Source organism: Neopelma chrysocephalum, unplaced genomic scaffold (assembly GCF_003984885.1).
Source record: "Neopelma chrysocephalum unplaced genomic scaffold, ASM398488v2 Primary Assembly neopelma1_97034, whole genome shotgun sequence".
Taxonomy (NCBI): domain Eukaryota; kingdom Metazoa; phylum Chordata; class Aves; order Passeriformes; family Pipridae; genus Neopelma; species Neopelma chrysocephalum.
Window position 1 is genome coordinate 2056648 of NW_020925676.1, and position 24259 is coordinate 2080906.

Genomic DNA, 24259 nt, shown 5'->3' on the forward strand with positions numbered 1-24259 from the left:
GAACAAATCAAACCACTATGCATATTTGTGCACACAAATATTTTACTAAGCATTTAATTCACAGGCGAAGTACTTACCAAAAAGGTAATTCCCCTATTGCAGACATGGATACATAGTAAAGCAAGCCTAAATGGCAAGTGTCACATTTTCCACTGAAATATAGAGTATGCTGGTTCTACCTGGATCCCCTTTATTTTTACTTTTCTTATCTTTTTCTATTGAAAGATTAGTGCAAAACCACTGCTGATGTTGAAGCTGCACCTAGAATTCACCAAAACCCATTCAGAATAATACATAATACACAGTGTCAGGGGCTACATTTGTATGGAGAGATTAGATAACTCTTTTCATTGGCATTTTTATACATAAATTCAGTGTCGAGAGCCACATGGTTCCACACCATCTAAGATGTGAGATGCAACTTTTAGACATATTCAGCACGTATAAATGCTCCCAGTTTCTCAAAGATTAAGTCTTACATCATCAGATCATACAGCTTGCTTTCTTTTCCTTAAACAAAAGCGCCAATCATATTCAAAGATGCTTTTGGAATGATATAATCCAAATTCAGATGAAGATCAAGGAGAAGAGCAGAATTCTGCATTTTAGCATCTACTAAATTGTTTCTCCCTCAACCAGTGACAGAGCTGTATCAGAAATAATTCTGGACTTCTCTGTACCACCATTTTCCTATTTCACCATTACTATATTCAGCTTTTTGCCGGACTTCAGCCTAAGAATAATGTTCAGAGACATCTACACCGCAGTAAACATTTCACAGTTGATGTAAAGGCAGAGTATTTAGAGATGGTAATGTTTGGGGGTATTTTTTTAGATTTTACAGGTGCAGAAGTACTGGGAGATATTAGTTCACTGGTTTATAAATACCAGAGAGAGAATGAAGGATGAAAAACAACCTAGCATTTGTGTTTCCCTAGTAGGACTAAAATTAACTAATCCATAACCTTCTCAAGCTCCAAGGCAGTGATGGCTTTCCAGGCAGCATGACACATTCGCCCTGGTCCTTAAAGGACTGCTGTCCTCTCCAGTTCCTCAGGTCCTCATGATGGCAACAGCCACAGCCACAAGGGGCTGTTTAGTTTTCTCCGATTTTCACTTCTACCTCTCCTTCTTCAGTTTTTCATTTATTTCTGCTTCTTACATCTGTCCACACTGTTTTTAACTCCCTGATGCAGTGTTTTGCCCTGCAGTGGCATTTAACAGCCTTTTTCACCCCTCAGTTTCAAACTGATTTCTCCTTCCACGAAGCCTCTTGCTCACAAAATAGCAGCTGCAAACCCTGCATTCACCCTGGGGCTGGGAAGATAGGCATCCTCTTCTGAGGCTGAATAATCTGGCAGTGGGGGAGGAGAAAGCTCTCTGAAAATGCCAGTTTCTCCAGGGAGGCTTTGTAATGCTTACAAGCCCTAGTTTGCCCGAGGAAGCAAAGCCTTAAAGTCAATCCCAAATCCAGGATCCACACAAAGCAGGGTATTGTCCACACCACTGACTCATTTGATCGGCTCATGGCTTTTACTTATTCATGGAAATACAGCAGTTCAGGATGTCACAAGTATCACCAAATACCATGTGAAGCCTCATCTATAGTAAAAAATATTAATTTCTGGGGCATCGTGGAAAGTGATGAAATAAAAAGTCATCTTCATTTCTTCATTTTCTAGGACCTGTGCCTGCTGCTTTCTGTGACCAGTTCCAAGCACTTTACTCTGTGATCTCTGCCATCTTCCCTTTGTCCATCCCTACAACTACACTAATAAGAAAGTCTTTGCTCTATAATACCAGTTTAGCAAATGGCATCCCATGGAAAAAAAAAAAAGCTAAATACAGTGACTCGCCAGAGAAAACTGCTTTTAGATTTTGCATCCTGTAATTAGTTATTTTCCCATCTGTTTAAGGAGTGTTACCATACTAGCATAATCTTACAGTATTTATTCAGGTTAACTCCATACCAAAGAATATAAAGAAATACGATACAGAAAAACTAACTTAATTAAAGTATGTGCTTTCCAAAGGCTCCTATGAAAGAGAATGATGGAAAGCTTACAAAAAGAGAGGTGAAATGTAAGATGAAATGTAGATATTGCATATACTGCACAGGAAATTAATGTTTGTGTGGTTCTTAAGAGCCCAAAACAAAGCAATCCTTTTGTTAAATCTTTAAAGCCAGATCACAATCCCCCTTTCACATTGTTTTCATCTTTTTACTGTGAATTCTGTTAGAATCACAGTTGTGATATATGGGACTCAGATTGTCCTATCTCAGTATCTGAATCAATACCTTCTGGACAATTTGTATGCTAATCAGTTTCTCTAATGCACAAGAAATCTAACAGGAATTCTCAGTAAAGGATGAACACCATGGGGGTTTTTTGTTTATTTTTTTATTTTGTGTGCACAAGCTGGAACAGCTCTTCATATTAATAAGGTCTACATTATTTTTTACGTCTGCATCTGCACCCCTATTAATCTTTTGGGTTGAGTCACCAATGGTACATTTAAGTAGCCATGGAATTTTATGGCCATTCTTCTTAATTAGAAAAAGCCCTTTGGCTACACTGATGTTTTACATGAACTCTTGAAAACAAACCCTGTGGAACTAGAAGTGGGAGCTCTCTCCATTTGCTGATTCCTTTAGGAGAAAGAAAGGTCAAATTCTTGTCTAATATTTTTATTCTGGAGACCAAGGAGACACCACCTCACCACCACCACCACCAATGACTAATATTACTCATTATCAAAGAAATGAAACGCACTGTGCCAGGTGCAGTAACAAATATTTCAGCCACTACTTCACACTTCCAGAGTAAACTTCTAGTTAAGCTCGGTGCAATAATGAACTTAATGTGAAAGTCTTATCTGTACTGCTAAAAGTGAAGGGTTTGTATCAATTTTGAAATGTGCACATTGAAATGACGATATGACAGCATTTAAAACCAAAAAAACTATACCCTAGAGAATCATATTTCCTTTTTCTCTAATCTGTATCTATGAGAAGGACACTCTAATCAAACCTACGTCCTGAGGACCTCACTGCCATTGTCCAAGCTTGCTTGGCCCCGGCAGATGAACCTTAGGATTAAAGGGTGGGCTCAGTTCAGCGCAGGCTGTGTCTCACCTAAAAAATCCATTGCACAGGCTGGAAAGGTAAAAGACCTTTCCCCAAATCTTCGTTCGCGAAGATGGGCCATTATTAATCTGTATCCAGTCATGTAAACAAAGAGTTGAGCCAAACTAAATCAAATAAATTCTCTTATAACCTACTACAGGTTAACAGTTAAATGCCTTTTACTAACCTTTTTTCAAAGAACTTTGAAAGGAATTCCTATTTCACTTTTTTTAGTTCCTACTTGCATATGTGAAGGACCTCTGCCATACTTAAGAGATTTGGGCTTATTTCATGGAGGGTTTGTTTGGTTTTTTGTTTTTGGGTTTTTTTTAAACTGGAGGTTGAGATAAAAAAGAGGAACACAGGAATCATTAAAACAGTAATGAAAAGAAATAAGAAACCATCCAAAATCTCCCGGATTTCCTTATTTCTTTGCTTCCTCTAGGACATTTGATTGTTAAGTAAGATACTTCACATTTCTGGTTTTTGCTAATAGTAGTTTAAATATAACTCAGACTGTCACTTGCTGGGAAATAAAAGCCATTTCATAAGTCAAGTTAACCACAAGAGGGAACCCGTGCTGTCCAAACAATGACATTTACTTGGCCTGTGGGGAAAAAGAAAAGTTGACTATAAATTTAATCAAACCATTATTAACTGAGTATATTTCCTAGTTTACAGCACCTTCTGTAAACAATAAAAGAAATGGAAATCAAATTTAATCAACTGTATTTTGTAGATTCCATGCAAGTGAGCTTTAATATTCCTGATTTTTAGTAAGGTATCATTGTACAATTACACCTAATAACACATGACTTTTGTGCAGTTGAAAGTGAACAAGTCTGTACAAACCCCATTAAAGTAGAAATTCCAGTATTTGGAATTGCAATGGTAAATTCTATTTCTCATCAAGAATTAAAACTCTACGCTACAGAACTGGAGACAGAAATGAGTTTTAGCAAAACAGACAACTGAAAACAGAACTCAAGTGGATTTTAATACCGGAAACTTCAGCCAAGATAACAGTTTCAATTGGTATGAATGAAATTATACAGTGTTTCTTGTTAAGTCTGAACATGAAAGGTAAATTTAAGAAAAAATATCATTGGGAAGTACCCAAGGGATGTGTTACAGAGGTCACACATTACACCATCAGCATCAGGACTGGTAAAATATTCATGTTAGGAGTCAGAGAGAGTGGGGATACAAAGACTGCTCTCTCTTGCCTGCATCTCCCAGTGCCTCATAGCTGCTCTCCCCAAACTCTTCAACATCACTGGCCTTGACTTGCCCTGCCCTGCCTGCCCTGCCGCCAGACACGCTGGAGTTGGTGCTGCTTCAGATGGTTGCCGGGATGGCAGATTAGACTGGACACAAACACACCATGTTTACACACCAAATCCATGCCATTAGAAGAAAAATGTGAATTAAAGAAACCAACATTTTCATTAGTTTTGGAAAATTAATTTTAAAAGCTAGTAACTTCACCATTTTAAACTGGCTGTCAGCAGGAATGGCACTCTCTAGCAGTACAGCTCCATTGTGGAAATCCTGACATCAGGACGCAATGTATCACTGACTGCTGCTTGTCAATGGTAATTTGACATGGAAACATCAGCAGATGCTCTCATATGATTAAACAAGTGTGCATGTATTTCATGCAAATATTTGCAGCTACCACATAAAACCTGAATGCTTTCACAGACCTGCTGCCTAGAAGTGGGGAATCACTGTCTTCATTACAGAACCAATGCTCAATGAGCCACAAAACCATCCAGGACTTCTTTCAAGGTGATGGAGAGAGTTCCTCTGTTACAAAGCCCTTCCTGCATTATTTGTGCCCTGAAATTCAAATCACTAAACAAAGGCAGTTTGACCACGAAGACAAATCTGCTAATGTGAGAGCAGAGCCATGTAAAAATCTCTGTTCCTCAGCAGCTGAGGGCCACCACCACGCTGGAGACACACCTCCTGCTTTTTAACATGCTACAGCAGCCTTAATTTTCACACCAAAGGGTGCAAAGGTTACATACGATCGAGATCTGTGCCTAGATCGCCGGTAGTTTGGATCTGCCTGGGTTTTCCCCTTCTGTCGCCGCAGCACAGCTTCCCACTGAGGAGCTGAGTCAACCATATCATTCTCTTGCCGTAATCTGCAAAGCAAGTACCGGGAGTTTAGTCTGAGGTCTCTGATGCAGGATGCTCTGAGAAGCAATTGGGATTACTTTTTTTCCCCAAAAAAATCCAGCTCCTGCAATGCCGTACTTTAACTTTTCGTCTTGCTAAATTTTAACTAATGTTCCTAAATTACATTAAAATGTAAGAACTGTATAAAAGAAAACTGACTGATTTGTTGTTTAGAAACAGCATAAGCCAAAAAAGAAATCATCCATGACTTTAAGAACAGGCTCACAACTTGAATCCTTCTTCCCAGCCCAAGCCAAACATCTAGAATTTTTTTCCCTTTTTACAGCCCACCTCATCTACAGCAAGTGGAAGACCCACATCATGACACAAGGCTCTACTACTACAACTTTCCCAAATACTTTGCTGCAGCATGCACCTTCCTACGATCCAAGAGAAAATCCCCTGAAGCTCTTGGTGAGTTCCCACTCAGAAGAGGCAGTCCCTTCATCCTGACCTGCAACAAAGCCCAGGATGAATGCAGATCTCCCATGGCACTCCTTTTGCACCACCCTCTGAAGCTTTGGTCCCTGTCTCTGTGGGCATCTAAACAATATGCTATGCCTTTTATTTTTAATTTGTTTTCCTTTTTTTTTTAAATACATGAATTCATTATTGGAATACATTGCAAAATCCTATCAACCCAGCACATTGGTTAGCTTGATGTAGTCCTACAATGCCACAATCAGTCAGGACAGCCAGCTTGCCAGTGTTTGACAATTCAAAGTTCCACAGATGATTCTCACAGTTTTGGAGTTGCACATATGAGTGGTGGGATGAAGTTCTAAGATGGAACAAATGGATATGCTTCGCCACAGCAGTGAATTTAAAGGGATTTCAAAACAACCCTGGAAAATATCACCTGAAAGTGGATTGTCTGATAGGATGGTACAACTCGCATAGTGAAGAAACTAGAGGAGCTTAACAAAAAATGGAAAGACTAACAGGTAAAACAAACAAAGAAGCCGACAAAGATAAGGGGATTACACTGCAGACACAGGAAATGCAAAGCATGTTATTGTAAGTAAAGTACAGATGTACTTTTCTCTTTGAGTTTTGAATTGTGTCAGGTTAAACTGGCTACACTGGCTGCTGCTTTTCCTTTAATCAGATCTTCTCTCATATACATAATAAATTTTGAGCTGGATCTCCAACTACTATAAACAGCCACAACTCTATCAAGTGGTACAAAGCATCTGGAGAAGACTGCAACCTCAGATTTTAATTTCTAAGCAATCTTTTAAAATCTGTTATCTGGTGACAGGTATTAACATAAACTTCTATCTCAGGATTTAGTAGAGGAACTCACACAGCAACAAGTAATGAATTGTGATTTTCGTCCCAAATACTCCAATTTGCGGAGACACCAATCATTCCACATGGTATAAACACAACCAACTGCCTCCCATATACAGCAGTCACTTGCACAAAAAGAAAACTTGCAGCTGCCAGACCAGCACTCCTGCTGTGGGTAGTGGGTTTGCCACCTCTCCCAAACACCAACTCCTAACAGGTCAAGTAGACAGCTGTGCTCTGAAGGAGATACTCAAATGTTTGCCATAAAATAACCCAGAACTACTCCTTCTTCTCAAGAAACCCACACAGAGCAGCAGAGCATGAGGTCCATACTCCAACACAGAACACATGAGATCCTGCACCTCTGTGCTTGAAACCACACTTCCCAGAAATGACCTCTTGCTGAGGAAGTTCCACATAATTTCTGCTCAGGTTCATTCTACTAATCCTGTAGATCAGCATCTACTGATGCATGGCAAGCACAGTCCTTAGCAATGCATTCATTTATCCCCAAGTACTTCATATTTCTATTTTGCCTCCTTTCTTCTACTTGTTGAACCATACAACAGTGTTCATCACCGGTTTTCATCTCTTCAATTTGAGCAAAATATTGAAAATCTAAATACATAAAGTAACATGGCAGCTATTAAAACAAGCAGTGACAGCACACTTGAAGTACCACAGCAGAACCCTACTATAGAGGAGACATGAAGAAACAAAACATCCCTTTTGCTGATGCAAATAAAGGCACTGTGCTCACATTTAACAAGGTAAAGGATGACCAAGGTGACACAATCTCCACATAAAATACATTATTCAGATACAATTATCAAATTCTAATAATTTGGGGGCAATTTTTTTTTGCTTTTTAGCGATAGAAATGACAAAAAACCCTGAAAGAAATTTAACTCAAACACTAAATTTATATTTAAAGATACTTCTGAATAAAAAGTGTTGCCCTTATTCTCAAAGCCCATTACAACTTTCCTTTCATTCTTCTCACTATTTGATCTCACAAGGGAACACATTGATTTATGCCTATACAGAAATATGCTATCCCAGTGACATATTTCGCATATTCCTGGCACGTGAAATAAATCCAGTTGAGATTAATAGCTATCACAGTAACAAATTAGGCATTGTTTGCAGGAAGACTTGATGATAAAATGGAAAGTCCTATGACTATCATCACTCATTTGTTGTCTTACAGATGGGGTTTTTTCCCATTTCAGGTGATATGGTAGCAAGTACATTTATGCAATGAAAAATTCTCTTAAGCAATTCTGAAGACTTGATTCTTGACATGCCATTCAAAATATTTAAGCATAACGTTGTTTTTTAGATACAATGTACAACAACAAGGGGCTTATAGGGGCTGTGAAGGTCAAAGACAGCCTTGGCTGCAGAGACCAAGAGATGGTGGAATTCAGGACGCTGAGAGGAGGGCAAAAAGTAAGATCACATCACTGGACTTCAGAAGAGGAGGCTCTGGCCTCTGCAAAGATCTCCTTGGACAAGTCCCACAGCATAAAGTCCTAGAGGTAAAAGGGGTCCAAGAAAGCTGGTTAATCTTCAAGGATCATCCCCTCCAAGCTCAAAAGCAGCCCCATCCCAGTGAGTCAGAAGTCAGGTAAAAACGCCTGGAGGCCTGCATAGGTGAACAAGGAGTTCCTGGCAAAACTCAAACACAAAAAGAAAATCCACAGAGGGTGAAAGCAGGAGCAGGTCATGTGGGAGGAACTGAAGAACAGAACAGGAACTGGGAAACAGAAACATTGTGTGAGCATGTGGAGATGAGGTTAAGAAAGCCAAAGCTCAAATGGAATTGAATCCCACCAGAAATGTCAAAGCCAGTAGGAAGAGCCTGGATGGAAAGCAGCTTTGCAGAGAAGAACCTGAGAGTCCCAGTGGACAGCAAGTTGAACATGAGCCAGCAACATGCTCTTGCAACCAAAAAGCTGAATTGGACCCTGGGTTGCATTGAGCAAATTATTGCCAGCAGATCAAACGAGGTGATCCTTCCCCTCTAGTCAACACTGGTGAGGCCACACTGGGAGTGCTGGTCCAGCTCTGGGCTCTCCAGGACAAGACAGACATGGACACAATAGAGAGAGTCCTGCAAAGGGTCACCAAGACGATAGAGGAATCTCTCATGAGGAAAGGCTGAGACAACTGGGGATGTTCAGACAACTGGAAAAGAGAGGGTTTAGGGAGATCTCATCCATGAATATAAACACCTGAAAGCAGGTGCAAAGAGGACGAATCCAGGCTCAATTCAGTTGTGCCCAGTGACCAGACGTGATGGGCACACACTGAAACACAGGATCTCCACCTGAACATCAGTAAACTCCTTTTCCCTGTGAGGGTGACCGAGCACTGACACAGGTTGCTCAGGGAGGTGGTGGAGTTTCCCTCCTTGGAGATACTCAAAAGCCATCTGGCAATGGTTCTGAGCACCTGGATCAGGTGGCTGGACCAGATGACATCCAGAGGTCCCTGCCAGACTCAACCATTCAGTCACTCTGTGATTCTAATCAGATGGATCTTCTAAGTGTAGTCAAGCAGGAAACTATTCTTCAGAGTACATTTTATTATGTAAAATAAAATTTTATTTTTATTATGTAAAACTTTATTATGTTTTTCTCCACAAAATAAATTTTGACAACAGCATTAAAAAAGCAAATGCGTTTCTTCTATGATTAAAATATGCTCGTAATAGGTTTTTCTTCACTTTCTTATGAATATCTGCCTTGGATAAAACACTCATATGATGGAATGAAACCTCAAAGACTGATTGACGTCAAGTAAAGAGTTTCTCCCTAACATTTTTCCAGTGTTGTACCTTCAGAAGTTCTCACTTACATTTCTGTCCTTCTCTGATAATGTGTTTTCTTCTGACAAATAGTTCACAGTGATCTCTTATCATGTGAACAATATATTCTATTCTTCTGTGATCAGAAGCAGATTCCTTTGGTTAAGGTGAGTACTCACTCATTGCATTCCAATAAAACAAAACAATTTTATTCCTGCTTGTGCCAGAGACCTGATTATTGACCTGGGAAATAAATTATATTAATCTATGCAACAGGTAAAACTTGATTACTAGCAGTTGCAAGGCTCATTATAGTGTCCCATTTCACCCTGTTAGGGCTGGCTCACCTCTGCCAACAGGAAAGCTACTCAGTGCCTCTGCCCTTTCAGCTTGTTATATTCCTGCTGTGGCTGCTAACAAAATGCAGAAATTCATTATGAGTAGTTGATTTCCTGCACCTGATTACAAGGCACGAGTCTCAGATTTAAAGTTCATTTAGTATTTCTTTAATTTAACACTGATAATGACTTTTTATCTGGTCATATTTTTATATGGTCTGGTATTAAGTGATCAGCTAAGAGGAAGAAATGCTGCAACATTAACATTTCTACTGTATCTTAATTTCTGAAAATGTGAAAAACTTGGAAACAATTCACATAAATTGATTTTTTTTCTTTTTAATTTTAAGTGTTTTTCCATGAAGTGAGGAAGGGTTGGTAAAGGTCCTTTTATTCTTCAAAAAAGGATAAGCAGTACCTAACCCTTCTCAAAATTCAGTCTTTATACTGCAAGAAGTTCTTAAAACATTCTTGTGGTCAGTCTCTTCTTTCACTTGCTTGTGGAGCTCCCTACACAAAGAGTTTCACTGGATAAAAAAAACCTGGCAAGTGTGTTCTAAGAGAAAGGAATACAAAATACCATTTAACACTGATCACTGAAACTACACTCAGCATTTCATTCAAACTTCAGCTGGAAAACAAATCTTCCATGCGCACTAGGTTATTGTTAGCCAAATACCTTACAAGATTGTGCTCTAATTTAAGTAAACTGAAAAGAAATCTTATGTCTCAGATATGCTTTATACCAGCCCCTTTGAATATCACAATTATTTTTTGCCTGCAGCACTATCCAGCATACCATTATTACCAAGAGCTTCCAAAGATCTGAAAATCATTTATTACTCACAGTAATGCATGTAAGACAAGAAGAAATAATGGCATCTCATGCAGGCAGCTTCACAGAAAATTTGCCTTTAACAATTCTTCTTTTGTCCAATTTTAGACTGTATTTATGCAATATGAAGAAATTCTATGTGCTTTTTAAAAATATATTTTCATAAATAACTCTCCAATGATGTTATCTCCAGTGCAACATGAATGATACAGCTTATAGAGAATTTAAAGGAAATCACTTGCTTTGCCATCTTTTTCATATCAGCAACAAAAAAAATAGAATATATAAAACAGGACTTGTTAGCATCACTTGATATGAACTACTATCCTGTTAAAAGTTGACACTGTACACATTTTGGGTTAAGGCCCACACTTCACATTCTGGAAAATAAAATAATTATACAATTAAATGCATGCATTTAAAAACAACGTAAGTTTCAGATCCATTAAACCTATTTTTACTTCTCCTCAAAAGCTTTTTTTCTGTAAATCTGCACTTGAATTTACTTGAATATATATTGAAGTATATGCTGAAAATATCATTATCAAGATATTATCTGCTTTATTTGCATTTATATTGCAAGTCTTTTGTAAGTGTGCCCCATATTTGATTTTGTGGTTCATTACTGAGTTCTTTCCAAGTTCTTTCCAGGAGAGCAGGTATTCATTGCATACATCTATGATACCTGTGTTTTGGCAATTACTGCTCTTATTCAGAAAAAGACCTTAAGCTGCCTCAGGAGGACTCTATGCATATAAAACATGTTAGATTCCATCTTTCTAGGTTTATCTGAGAAAAGTTCATCTCCATTTGTTTGTGTTTCATGTCCCCATGTCTAAAGTATATAAAGGTCACCTGTTTCTCTTCTTCCGATGTTCCCTGCTGGAATTTTCTGATTCGCTGCCACTGCTGGTGTTACAGCGAGACTGAGATCTGGAGAAGAGAAAAGAAACATCTCAGGATGAATTTATCTACAAACATCAAAATTATTGCAGTGCTAAACAGGGAAAGAGCAACTCTGCAATGACATTACTAGCAAAATTAGAATTAAAAGACTCAAGAGGGCTTGTCTACACCTGCAAGTCATATTATCTGCTTCTCATTAATTAATTGTGAACAACTGCTTCAAAAGTAGTGCACCCAAAGTGTAGTGTCAAGTGCATGCTATTTCATTTTCAATTATTTCACTGTTTTGGGGTTTTTTTAATTTATTTTATCTCTCAGCATTCTTTGTGGATATGCCACAGCAGTATGTTTCTTTGAGGTACGAAATATCTTATCTTTAAACTGTATGCATTCTGGCTCTTTTCTTCTTGCATATAGTGATATAGCCCAACAGAAATGATATGGCAATTCTGGTTTTGCCAGCAAAACAGAAAGCTCACAGATCTGTCTTTTTCTGTTCACCACCTCAACTTCCACCTGGCCTCTAGTTAAAGTTCACATTTTTCAAGTGTCAGGCAGTATGGACAAAACACCACAGATCTTTATAAATACAGAGGGCTGAAGTGTACACACAGACTGGTGAGTACCAGCCCAGCTTTGGGATGACCTGATGCACAGCTACAAAAATGGTGCATCACGTGAGGAAAACAAAATAAAACAGTTACTTCTGTATTACCTCTGACTGCAGAGCTTCAAATGGTAAGGTGACTTTTATGGTTCTAATTATTACTGAAAAAGACTGGTGGAACAGGCTGAACTACCTACAGGCAAACTGCTCTCGGTAGAGAGAAAGGCTTGGGAACTACTATCTGAGACCCTTAAATCCTTGATTGCATTTTGGAGCAGACAGACCAGCTGTCACGGCTTTGGTCCTAGAAACCAGGACGCTGTTACTGTACCACTGGGCTAGGTCCTAAAAACTGGTACTCTCACCAAAACCTGGTTCGGACCATTCGTTCTTTAGTGTGATGATGGTCTCTGAATGGTCAGATTTGATGATCTTAGAAGTCTTTTCCAACCTAAACAATTCTTTGATTCTATGAGTACCTCCAAAGAAAAACATGTTTCTCTGCTACACTAACAGCCCAGTTAATTAATGCGGAAAGTTGACTGATATTAACATGAGCCAGTCTAGGATTTAGAATTTCAGAAGTTAGAATTGGTGCTGGTCCATGCAATGGAAAACAGAATGTCTGTTCCTGGCTTTTCTTTTGCTCTTTGGTAAGCCACTTTCATAAGGAGACAGATTAGTCAAACTACAGAATGTCTTAGAATAATAGGACAACTAAAGCCTAGGAAAATCAATTCAACCCAGCTTGTCTGAAGGGAATAAGCTTGGGAAAGTGACATTTCCCCAGAGGAGAAGCAGAAACCTCTCCCCATTCCCAAATTTCATGCTCACAATCTAAAGGCACCAAGAGGGTGAGGATAGCCAGGTTCCCAGGTAAAATATACATGTTTCTGAGTGAAGCTTAAAGTGGGGATAGAAAAAGATGTGTGTAACTATAGAAAATTGTAACCCCAAAAGAAGAAAGAAGATCAAAAGGTGGTGCTGAAAAGATTCACTCCAGCACAATAAAAGAGTTAAGAGCAATAAATGCCCTAGAATTGCAAAAAAAGTATACTTTTCTCCACCCCAATCTTATCAGATATTTAATAAATATTCCACTAATTTCAATATTAATAAGTCATTCAAGCAACAGTGTTCTTTGACACCTCCAGGTCATTAGCATGATTCTTTTCTTCCACAAGTATTTTCTTACTGTGATTTAAGCAATTTATCCCATAATGTACCAAAGCATCAAAAATCACAGCATGGCAGCCAAAGTGCAAGATAAAAGAAACTATTTGATCAAATTCAAGATAAGCCCTTTCTCTAGCTTTTCAGGAATGGAAATCTGATCCACTTTTTGGATACTACATATCAAACCACCTTGTGTTCCCTGTCAGGAAAGCACTTGTGAGGAGACAGAAGGGCTGCTGAGCTGTCAGCTGAGTGGCAGCTGCTCACGGTTGCTGTCAGAATATTATCTTTCACTGAATATTAAACACCAGCTTTTATTGAATTGAACAAAATACCAAAAACAGAAACAAAGGTGCTTTCCTAAGCCAAATGCAAGAACACATGAGATCATCCTGATCTCTGACAATTACAAAGTACCTTCCATCCTTTTTTCCCTTTTTTCCTTGGTCATGAAATATATTTAATATTTTGTAGGTAGTATACCTTTATGGTCTGATACAAGGAGCAGGAAGGAAGGCATAGTCAGTTTGGCAAGAGACACAGCAAATACAGTCCAGGAGAGGGCTTGGGGAGTTGAGGTGTGTTGCAGGATTTGGTATTTCAAAGAAACAGCTGGCAGAGAAAGCTCACATTCTGGTGCAGTCTATTTCTGACTACAATGAGAGTACAGTTGCCAAATTCTGAGGAAGTGGAGAAGGTCTGTTGCAATATACAATAACAAACTTGTGCATTTGTATTGTAATACAGTAAGAACAGCCTTTGGGAAGAGGTCACTTCTGAGCACTGGGGTTTTTCACCTGAGGTGCTTAACTAAATCTTCTCAGTTTTATATGCTGGACATCTGTCACAGGACTACCACTGGCAGCTTGTAATGGTAACCTTCTTAAAAAAAATAATCTGTTATCTGATACAATAAATACAAACTTCCTGTGATTGTCTCCGAGACGTTTATATCTCTGCCAGAGCTCCTTTCCCTTGCTTCAGCAGTGAATCACATCCTGCAAGTGCCTCCCCTCCTTCATAAGTTTCAGCAGCCCCTGACATTGAAATGCACTCACTGTCTCCTTATTCTGGCAGTGTGAGTAGGAGCACAGGAGCAAGGAGAAGCACAGAACAGTCATGACAGGCTGATACGGCAAAAATCTGTCAAAAACTGAAGCTGTTGAAGGCCACACCTGAATTCACAGCAGCATTTTGTCTGGAATGTGACAATCAGTCAAGACTGAACAGGGGAGAGGAAAAAAGAAAAGCTTAAGAAAAAAGTCAGAAAAAAATGTGCAAAACTGTGAGAAGACAGTGAGGAGTTACATATGCCTTTGCACCTGCCTTTTGCAGGACAATTCATCTCAAATTATAGCATACTTGCTTTCAAATCAGATTAATTAAAAAAGGATAGAGAGGCTGAAGAATTAAAAACAAATCTGCAGTTGAAAATCTGAAAGCTAAAACTTCTGGAATCAACTTTCAAGTTGCAGACAAGCCTTTAGTAAACTTTCACAAACTTCCTGTAGCATAGCATAGTAACAATGATCAAAGGTAGCTTGCAAGACTGAGCTGTGAGGAGGCTATGCCACAGAGCTTTTTAGCAAAAGTAGGATAGGAAAGAAAAAATGAAATGGGCATAACACAACAAACCTTTTAAACAATTAAGAAGATTGAGGAGAAGGAAGGAAAGGAGGGGATGCAGTCAACCAAAATATGATCAGTACCTTAACTATAATTTCACAGCTGCTATAGATCATATATTTACCATCTCCTTTGCTTTAAATCTGAATCTTCACCACTGTTTTGATTTTTCCTAGGGCATTAAGGAAGTTTTAATGAAATACCATTGAGTTACTTAATAAAAATACACAAAACCAACCATCTTTAAAAAAAACCCAAAATTTTACCAAGTTTTTTGTTTCCTTTTTTTGGGTTTTTGTGGTTTTTTTGTTTGTTTGTTTTTCAGCATAGAAAATAGGGCATGTGCTTTTTTGAATTTTTCAGGACGCCTTAACAATAAGTTGCGAAGGCATAGTCCCACTGAAGCTCTCACTGCAAACCCCTGACTTGCAAGGATATGCATAGCATACTAGCCTTTAGAGTTTCCTACTGTTTCCAACATAGCAAGTCTGATGTTTTTCTCTTAACTCCAGTAAAAAGTGCATAAACAACAAAGCTATTGTTATTAAACAGCTGGAAAAGGAAAGTGCATGAATAAAACCATGATTCAGGAAGACATAATTAAGTTAGAATCTACCTACTATTGTTAGTCTTCACAGTCTCACATATGAGATAAGACTTTGAAAAACATTTTGTCCAAGAGCAAACTTGCTATTGGCATGACTGCCTGTCCACTGACTAGATCAGCCAAACACAAATCCCATATGATAAAGACTTTGCATCTTAAAAAAATCCTGTTGCATAGTGCACAAACACATTTTTTTCTTGGCACGAGGCAGTTTTGCACTGTATATCTCTAGTCTTTTGTTTTTACAAAGCCAAACAAGTGCTTGTGACAACTAAGGTAGCAATGCATCAGACAACCTGTTCTGCACTTGACTGAGGTTGAGTTAGTTTTCTTCTGAGTGGCTGGTATGGGGCTATGTTTTGGATTTGTGCTGAACACAGAGTTGATAATACAGAGGTATTTTTGTTATTGCTGAACAGGGCTTACACAGAGCCAAGGCCTTTTCTGTTTTTCATACTGCCACGCTGGCAAGGGGGCTGGGGGTGCATGGGAGATTGGGAGGAGACACAGTTGGGACAGGTGACTCCAATAGACCAAAGGGACATTGTAGACCATATGACATCATGCTCAGTATATAATGTGGGGGGAAGAAGGACATTTGAAGTGATGGTGTTTGTCTTCCCAAGTAACCTTTACACGCGATGGGGCCCTGCCTTCCTGGAGATGGCTGAGCACCTGCCTGTCCATGGCAAGCAGTGAATTAATTCCTTGTTTTGCTTGGCTTGTGTGCGCAGCTTTTGCTTTCCCTGTTAAATTGTCTTTATCTCAACCCATGAGTTTTCCAGCTTTTACCCTTCCAGCTCTCTCCCCAGTCATACTGGTGGTGGTGTGAGTGAGGGGCTGCATGGGGTTTGGTTGCTGGCTGGGGTGAAACCACAACAAAATCCATTTGGGAAAGACATTGCTATCAACACCTATGAGGGCTCTGTCCAACAGGATAAATCAACTCTATTGCCTTAGACAGAACTACACTGATGTACCTCAGATCAGTAACCATACATCGTCGAGTCTCTTCCCTCCTCTTTCAGGCAACTAATGGCACATAAAAAGGCCCGGAGTAGTTCAGAAACTTGACCAGCATAAAAGCCCCATATCAAACTAGATTTCCTAATCAATACAGCTGTATTGTCAGAGACCCCTTTGCAAACCCTGGCTTTAAAAGCCAGGTAATCATTTCTGAGCTGTCAAAAGGAGATGTAATTCTCAGGTGCTGCTCATAAGGCAGTCTTAGAAGACTGTAAAGAATGTGGCACAGTATCTATGCTTGCTTATACTTCACAACGGATCACAGCAGGGTGCCTCAGCAATGAAAGCAGCTTCTCAACAGGACAAATCATCCCAGGTAACGCACAGTCTCTAAATACTGCATCACTTCAGAACTGTCCCTGTAATTTGCATTTTGGACATACTCAAGGACTCACAGCACCCATAGAGTCTCCACTCATTTAATTTTACTTCTCTAAATTATTCAATTCAGCATGTACCAATTGAAAACACACTAAGTATTACACAGTGGTATTTTTGTTGGCTTCCTCTCTAATGTAAAGTCACACATGGGACTGCTGAAAACAGCATTATGGCTCATTCATTTAATCCTTGTGGTAGTTAAAGCAAAGCAATGTACTTAAAACAATGCTCTGTGTTGGAAGCTCATTGTCAAGAAAGGGACATCCATCAGTCCTTTTGTTCACCAAGCAAGAACAGCTGCAGCAACTGAAAGGATTTTGTACATGCCAATAATGAAATTTCTCATATTTTTAACATCATTTTTCCGAATACTCAGAACAGTACACAAGCAAACAACCTCACTCAGGTTTTTTTATTTGACTGGCCCCTTGAATACCCCTTTTCCCAGGACCCAGCTGTGCCTCCAAGAGCTGAACACAGACATGCAGGACCTCAAGTTTCTACAGTGAAAAGCTCACAGTAACTAATCCCAGGCTCTTACCTCCTCCGCACTGGTTGCCCAGACTCATTCTCGCTGCCACCTGATGGGTTCCTTCGGTGAGAGTAAGGAAACTTTGGTGATTTGTTGCGGTCATTGGGGGAATTATACAGTCCACTAAGGTTAAAAAGGAAGAGCAAACAGTCAGCTTTAAAATTTCCAGGACAGATAGGCCAGTTAACTGATATCCAGCTTACAAAAACAAGAAGGCTCACACCCACGTGTACATATTCAGCTATACCTGCTTTTGAGTGTGTGTGTGTGTGTGCTATGTAAATACAGATGGCACTGCTACCTAGCAGTAAATATGTTTCTCTTGTAACTGTAGGAGAGAGACCTCTTAGCATTGCCAAGCCAACAGATCTAAGCTTACAAAATGTAGATCCAAGTGTATCCATGTTCTTTTAGCATAATAAAATTTCTTTGCTTTAGTACGACTTACCCCAACCCAGAGCTAGGTATTCAAATGCGTCTCGATTCTTTATGTTTTCTGCACCTCTATTCTTTATGTTTTCTATGGATATAAGCATGAAAACTTCCCATGTTCCTGTCATGACATATATTTTCATCACAGAGCTGATGCTTAGGAACATGAAATAATTTTAGTTCTGTCTCTCTGCCATTCATCCACACAAACCTCTGCTAAGGGTGTGGAGGTGCTTTAAGCCCAGGTTATGTGCTTTAGCCTAAGTGGGAGCCAATATGTTGGGTAGTTACAAATTACATATAGACTATCAACTGCATGAGTAGATTACCCTGTGATACTTTCCCAAAGAAGTGTAAGGGCCTTTTCCAAGAGTGTAACTGAGCCTGGGATGGAGTATATGTCACTCTGTCATGTCACCTGTCACCAAGGTGGTCTACTGACATTCTGCCACTTTTTGGAGGAAGTATGTTAAACTCAACCACATATCTGTATCTAACACCACTTAGTCCTTTTCACAACTGTGTGGCAAAAAGATGATAATTCTCACAAAGTTCCACCTAATGTATTTTTTTTGCTTTCCTTACAGCCTCTGCCCATCCAAATTGGATACATTCTTCTTCACCTAATTCTGCAGACAGCTGATTACAGCACTGCTCTGCACAGGTGAAAAGTTCCCACAGTTCATCTCAATGAGAATTATTATTCGAAGCTGTCAAAACCCTCCGTGCAACATAGAGTCTGTTTATGTGTCTAAAACTGCATAGTCTTTTAGAATGCATGGACATGCTAAAACTCAATCCTATCCTTCTTTGACTCCTGCAGAATCAAACTTGCTGTCCTGACCGCAATTTAAGCACTAGAGCCAAAATGTGACAAGATGACACCACTTCTTCTTTAAAAATAACAAAACAACAAAAAAAAAAGGTCTATCCTATCAAGAGAGTATTTACACACTGCTTTGTCTTTACTATGAAAACTACTGATGTTTACAGAAGGAGCACAAAAGGTAAATTATCATGGTGCCCCAAAAGACACCTCTGTGGAAAGCTGCTGGTGATTTTCGTTCAGTGATCACCTCCTCCTACACATATTTTCCTCATTTTTAATTGTTTATATATCCATGACAGAACCTATCTACTTACATGCAATACAGATTTATGATGATCCCAATAACACACTAATATATTATATTAATATCCTTCAGCCTACAGCTATGGCATATTTACCATGGTACAATATCCAAGACATCATGCCCTGCCTTACCTCTGTGGACCATTTTCCTCCCATGGAGCACTTGATTTATTTCTTTGGGCTTCTGGACTGTTTTCATTTTTCATCTTTTTCAAGCTAAATAAAAGTGTGTATATATATATATATATATATATTTTTAAAACCCACAACATACAATCACATTTTCTCTCACACTGACCTCTTAAAAATTAATTTTAAAGGCATACAGTCATTACAGAGACCCACCCCAGCATTTAGTTATTTGTCTGCTGTGTGAAAGAGGGCAAACAAGTGCTATGTTGAAAAATATCTCCTAGAAAGAGAGATCATAAGGGGAAAAAAAAATCAGCTCTACAAGTTTATAATTATAGTGGCACTGAGTCAGAAAAATGGTCAGTGTTGTCTCAGAATAAACAAGAACAGACATTTAGGCAAGTAGTCTAACAATAAGGCAAACACACGATATGCTCTCACAGTCTTCCACAATATGCAGTTAACAGATTATTGAATCAGAGGCTTTATCTGCTTTTTATTTCACATAGCTGTTGCTGAAACTTTCTTCCATGGATTTACTTAAACACCCTCTTGAATATTTTTTTAATTTTTGGCATAAATAGTGCCTGGTAGAAGTATGCTCCAGTATTTAACTGTGGTATAAACAATTATTTAATTTTATTTCAAAACTTCCACCTGGCTCAAAACTTCCACCCTGTGTTGCTCACTGTTTCTGTGATTATAGAAAGAAAAAAAAAAGGCAGCCCTATGAATGATGATTCTGTAATCACAAATTGAACACCATATTTATTTAATATACATTTTTAACAACTGTCTAATCTCTTTTCCAAGTGAAAGAATCACAGACTATTTCATCTCTCCCAGTATAGGAGTCATCACATACCTCTGATTATCCTTATTCATATTTCTCTACCATTTTTCCAGGTCTACAGTACCTGCTTTACGATGGGAGCAACAAAGGAATGGGGTAGTAACTATTCAAAGAATGACAGACCACAGGCTCATAGTTTCACTGAGCGGCATATTCTTCTCATTCCCTGCCAGTAAAGCCTTATGTTTTCCTTTTGTTTTAACTAACAATGTGGAAGGGCTGACTTCACTGACTGCTGAAAGGTGATGTACCAGGACAGTCAAGGTAGTCACCAGCTTGAGAGATTTATCAGTCTTTATAACCAGTCTCTAGTAATTATGGGAGATGGGGGCAAAAACAGCAGGATGCTCCAATTCTTCCTGTACTGCCATAATTCTCACAGTGTCCAGTTTCACAGCTTCTAACCCATTAATGCTCCCAGATGGACTGCCACTTCAAATGTTGGAGAATGGCTTTTAGCCGGCGCATGCTTTTGCACCCATGTCCTTGCCAATGGCCAGGCATGGTTCTCCTGAATCACCATCTCTCTACAAGAACAAGCAGTTCACCCGATACAGAACTGGGCGGCCACATTAATTTTCACTAAGGTGTTCAGGAATTATTACTGACAGCAGCCCAGTACAAGCATTAATACATCATATCATTACAAAGTGCAACTCAAGCAGAAAAAAATGAAAGATTTACAGTTGCTTACCGAGAAGAAGATATAAGCTGGAGTTCTTTGCCCAGAGCAGGAGGTGACAGACTCAGCTTTATGAAGGAATCATGGCTACTTAACTCACTAATCCACTTTTAACCTTAGCCTTTGGTAACTACAGGTCACTGAGTTAATCATTTAATTCTCACATAGTGAACAAAATGCAAAGCTACAGAGAGTCAGCAGGAAAATAAATTACACCTTATCAGGTAAATCATTTTCTTAATACTGCATCCACTAATTATTGACTCATCGGTGCATACAATCTGTTCCCAGGCTCAGAAATATGTGCTTACTACAGACAAAGCAAGTAACTCAGGCAAATATGCCTCAGTCCAGTATTGCAAAAAGCAATTGATTTTGCACAGCATGAACTACTGAACAATACTGATACTGAACTCAAAGAAATGTGAACGCTGTTTTCAAATCTTAAAAAAGAGACAGAGAAATTACCTGGGAGGTGAATTTATTGCATTAAATTCCTAGGCCATTATTCATTTGGAGCAGACACACCCTTTACAGATAGAAAGCTAGAGCATGGCAGCTCTTTAGATACTAGTAGTATATCCAGGGATGCAATTGCAAAAGGTACTGAGTTCACTCAAAGTATCTGAAAAGGTTAGGATCTGAATTTCATGTGAGATTACTGTTGTTGGGGCTTTTTTATGGTTTATTTTGAATTTATACAATGTATGCATGTTCAATCAACAACATATCTCAACAGTGAATGAGATACAGTTAAACTATGAAAACTCAGCTTGTGAGAGCTGATTAAAAATGCTTTGCAAACATGATTGACAACTAATGTGAGAATTACACAGGATGAAGCAAACAACCAAATTTGCTTTACAAATTTTGTGTGCTGGTTGTCACATATACTAAGCCTGGCAGACCTGAAAGGTGTTTTACATGGTCAGGCAGAGACACAGAGAAAAACAAATCAAATTCTAAAAGAAAAACATCTTCCAACACTTATTTTTTTGGTGGAAGTGACTAACACTGTTAAAAACCATGACTCAGTAAGAATTTGCCTATGAATTGCTTTTAGACTGTCAAGGTAAGAAACTAAACCCAGAAACTTTAAAGCTGCCATGTTGAGAGCCCCTTATTTTGTTTCTTCCTCTATAGCCTGCCTACCCATTTCTTTTTAACAGTTCATTGGTAAAAATTCATACACAGCATTTGGAGCACAAGCTGTAGTGAAGGGCTCCCATGCCTCCCAATATGGTCATCTCTGCACTGCAGAATAATGGTACCTCTTGCTCTGTATCTTTCACTCTCCTAAAAAATCCCAGAACAACAGAATGGTGGACTGTCAGGATCCTCTGGATATAATCTGGTCCAACTGCCTGCTCCAGCAGGACCACACAGATTCAATTGTACAGGACTATTCCCAGACAACTGCTGAATTTTCTCCAAGAACGGAGATTCCACCACATCTCTGGGCAGCCTGTGCCAGTACTTAGTCATCTTCATAAGGAAAAAAGTGTTTTCTGATGTTCATAGGGAACCTCCTGTGTTTCAGTTTGTGCCCGTCACCTCTGGCTTTGTCACTGGGCACCACTGGAAAGAGACCGGCTCTGTCCTCTTTATGCCCTCCCTTTATTTATATACCTCTGTATTGTTTTCTGCTCAGTGGCCTCCCTTCAGCATGAAAATCATAAACTTTCTTTTAACCTATAATCATTATTTTCTAAGAGTATTGGATCCAATTTCCCTCAAAATGAGGAAGAAATTAAACTCAACTCTTCTTCTGGAGGTCAACTGTTCTAAATATTAGGCAATAGAAAACTCTATTCACTAAGTATTTTGCAGTAAATATTTTAGACCCTTCTTCAGACGTCAGTCCAGATACCTAGCCTGTGAAGCCCATACCTTCATTGCAGAGACAAGTCCAAAGTTACACAGTTAAAAAAAAAAAAGGAAACAAAAAAATCAAAAACCAAAGGAAACCCACAAACAAACAAAAAACCAAACAAAAAAAAACCAAAGAAAAACAAAACAAACAAACAAAGAAAAAACAACCCCAAAACTGTCAGGGTTACTGAGGATGCAGAGACAGACATTCAGGTAACTAAATAAAAAAGTGAGGTGCTGAGTTTTTGACTCATTCTTTTGTCAGATCACTGTTTTTCTGATTCAGGCAAACAAATTCCACCTAAAATTAATGGTGGGTAAATAAACTCCTTTCTGGAACTGAGCCTTACCTCTTGCTTTCAAATATGCCTAATAATTAGAAATGTACACTTCAGCACTAATAATTAGACACAGCAGACCACACAAATTCAGAGAAGCCCTGGCAAATCACTACTTCTATGGATCAGGAAGAAACACTCATGAGTTTTGTAGGAATTGAACAGTGTAATGGCTAATCAACTGCCAGATTAACAGCAGTGCTGGAGGAGAGTCCGTGCTAAGCTCCTCCCTGCCCCCACACCCCAAGCACAGCTTGCCTAGTTCAGTGACAGAAGACCCCTGCCCTGAGGGCTCTGACAGCCAGCCCACAGCTCCCAGGCAAGGGACTAGTAGGACTTCACAGGACTATCCTGACCAGTGCCCTTTGGGTCATTAACAGTTTTTTCCTATTTAAACCTGGAACTGTCTGCCTTCCCATTAACTTGTGCTGATTTACGGTTACCAAACCCTGTTCCACATTCATCAGAAGATCAGGGTTTTACAAAATCAATTACTGGGCAACACTTTCTGACCTTTGACAGCACATCAGATGGTGCTGAACTCAAGGGCAGGATAAACTGTTACTAAATATTACTAAATGTGTTCCTCTATCCAACGCAATATGAAATCTCTCAAAAGCTGTAAGGAAATGCTGGTATACGTACCTTTTCACTGGAGAAGGTGCAATAATTTTGGTGGTTCCTTCATTTTCCCCATTTGTTGTAATCTGGCTCATGTTTTTAGAACCTGAAAAAAGAGCCAAAAATAGAAGAGTCCTGTAGCATAAATGCTTGCATATCTATTCAGCATAATAACATACTGAACACAGGGCAGCATGAGAAATAAAATGACACACAAGATATCTGGTGTATGCTCTACTTGCTAAGGATGTATAAGGATCACACTTTTGTGTCTCATCCTTAATTTTAATGGTACCAGATCACAAGAAAGTTTAACATGGGATGCATTCATTACTCTTCCAAGTAAGACAAAGTGTAAAGATGTTGTTCTCAAAGGGATATTACGCCATAGTCAACAGAAAGGAATTCCTTGCTCAGTCAACAATGAGAAGAAAGGTGTGAAGGGAGTACAGGTTTGCTCCTACTGGTGCTACGATGTCACTTCCCAATAATTCTTCCTCTGACCTCTAAAAACGGAAGAATGTCTACAGCCAAAAATCACAAATAAATAAATATAAAGCAGATAAGAACAGGAAGTAGAAACTTCCAACTTTTAAGGAAGGTACTGGTAATGAAATGAAAATTAACTAGGTCACAGTTAAACTACAAGGATATTTCAGGACTTCTCACCATATTTTTTTCCACCTAGATACATTTAGCTTGCCCTTCCCAGGCCATCAAATCCACAAGAAAAAATAACCCGCT

General features: G+C 39.0%; 1 protein-coding gene across 3 annotated transcripts in view; it reads right to left on the reverse strand.

Annotated features, from left to right (window-relative positions):
• EPB41L4A (erythrocyte membrane protein band 4.1 like 4A) overlaps positions 1 to 24259 on the reverse strand; it is a 123234-nt gene that overhangs the window by 7159 nt on the left and 91816 nt on the right. For 2 of the 3 annotated variants that reach the window (XM_027671148.1, XM_027671150.1), the window contains exons 13-17: positions 23540 to 23621; positions 19150 to 19233; positions 17463 to 17576; positions 11448 to 11525; positions 5161 to 5280 (exon numbers count right to left, since the gene is read on the reverse strand). In XM_027671148.1, coding sequence (XP_027526949.1) covers positions 5161 to 5280; positions 11448 to 11525; positions 17463 to 17576; positions 19150 to 19233; positions 23540 to 23621 — 478 coding nt within the window. The remainder of the gene's footprint in view (positions 1 to 5160; positions 5281 to 11447; positions 11526 to 17462; positions 17577 to 19149; positions 19234 to 23539; positions 23622 to 24259) is intronic. The other variant, XM_027671151.1, reaches the window with a different exon arrangement.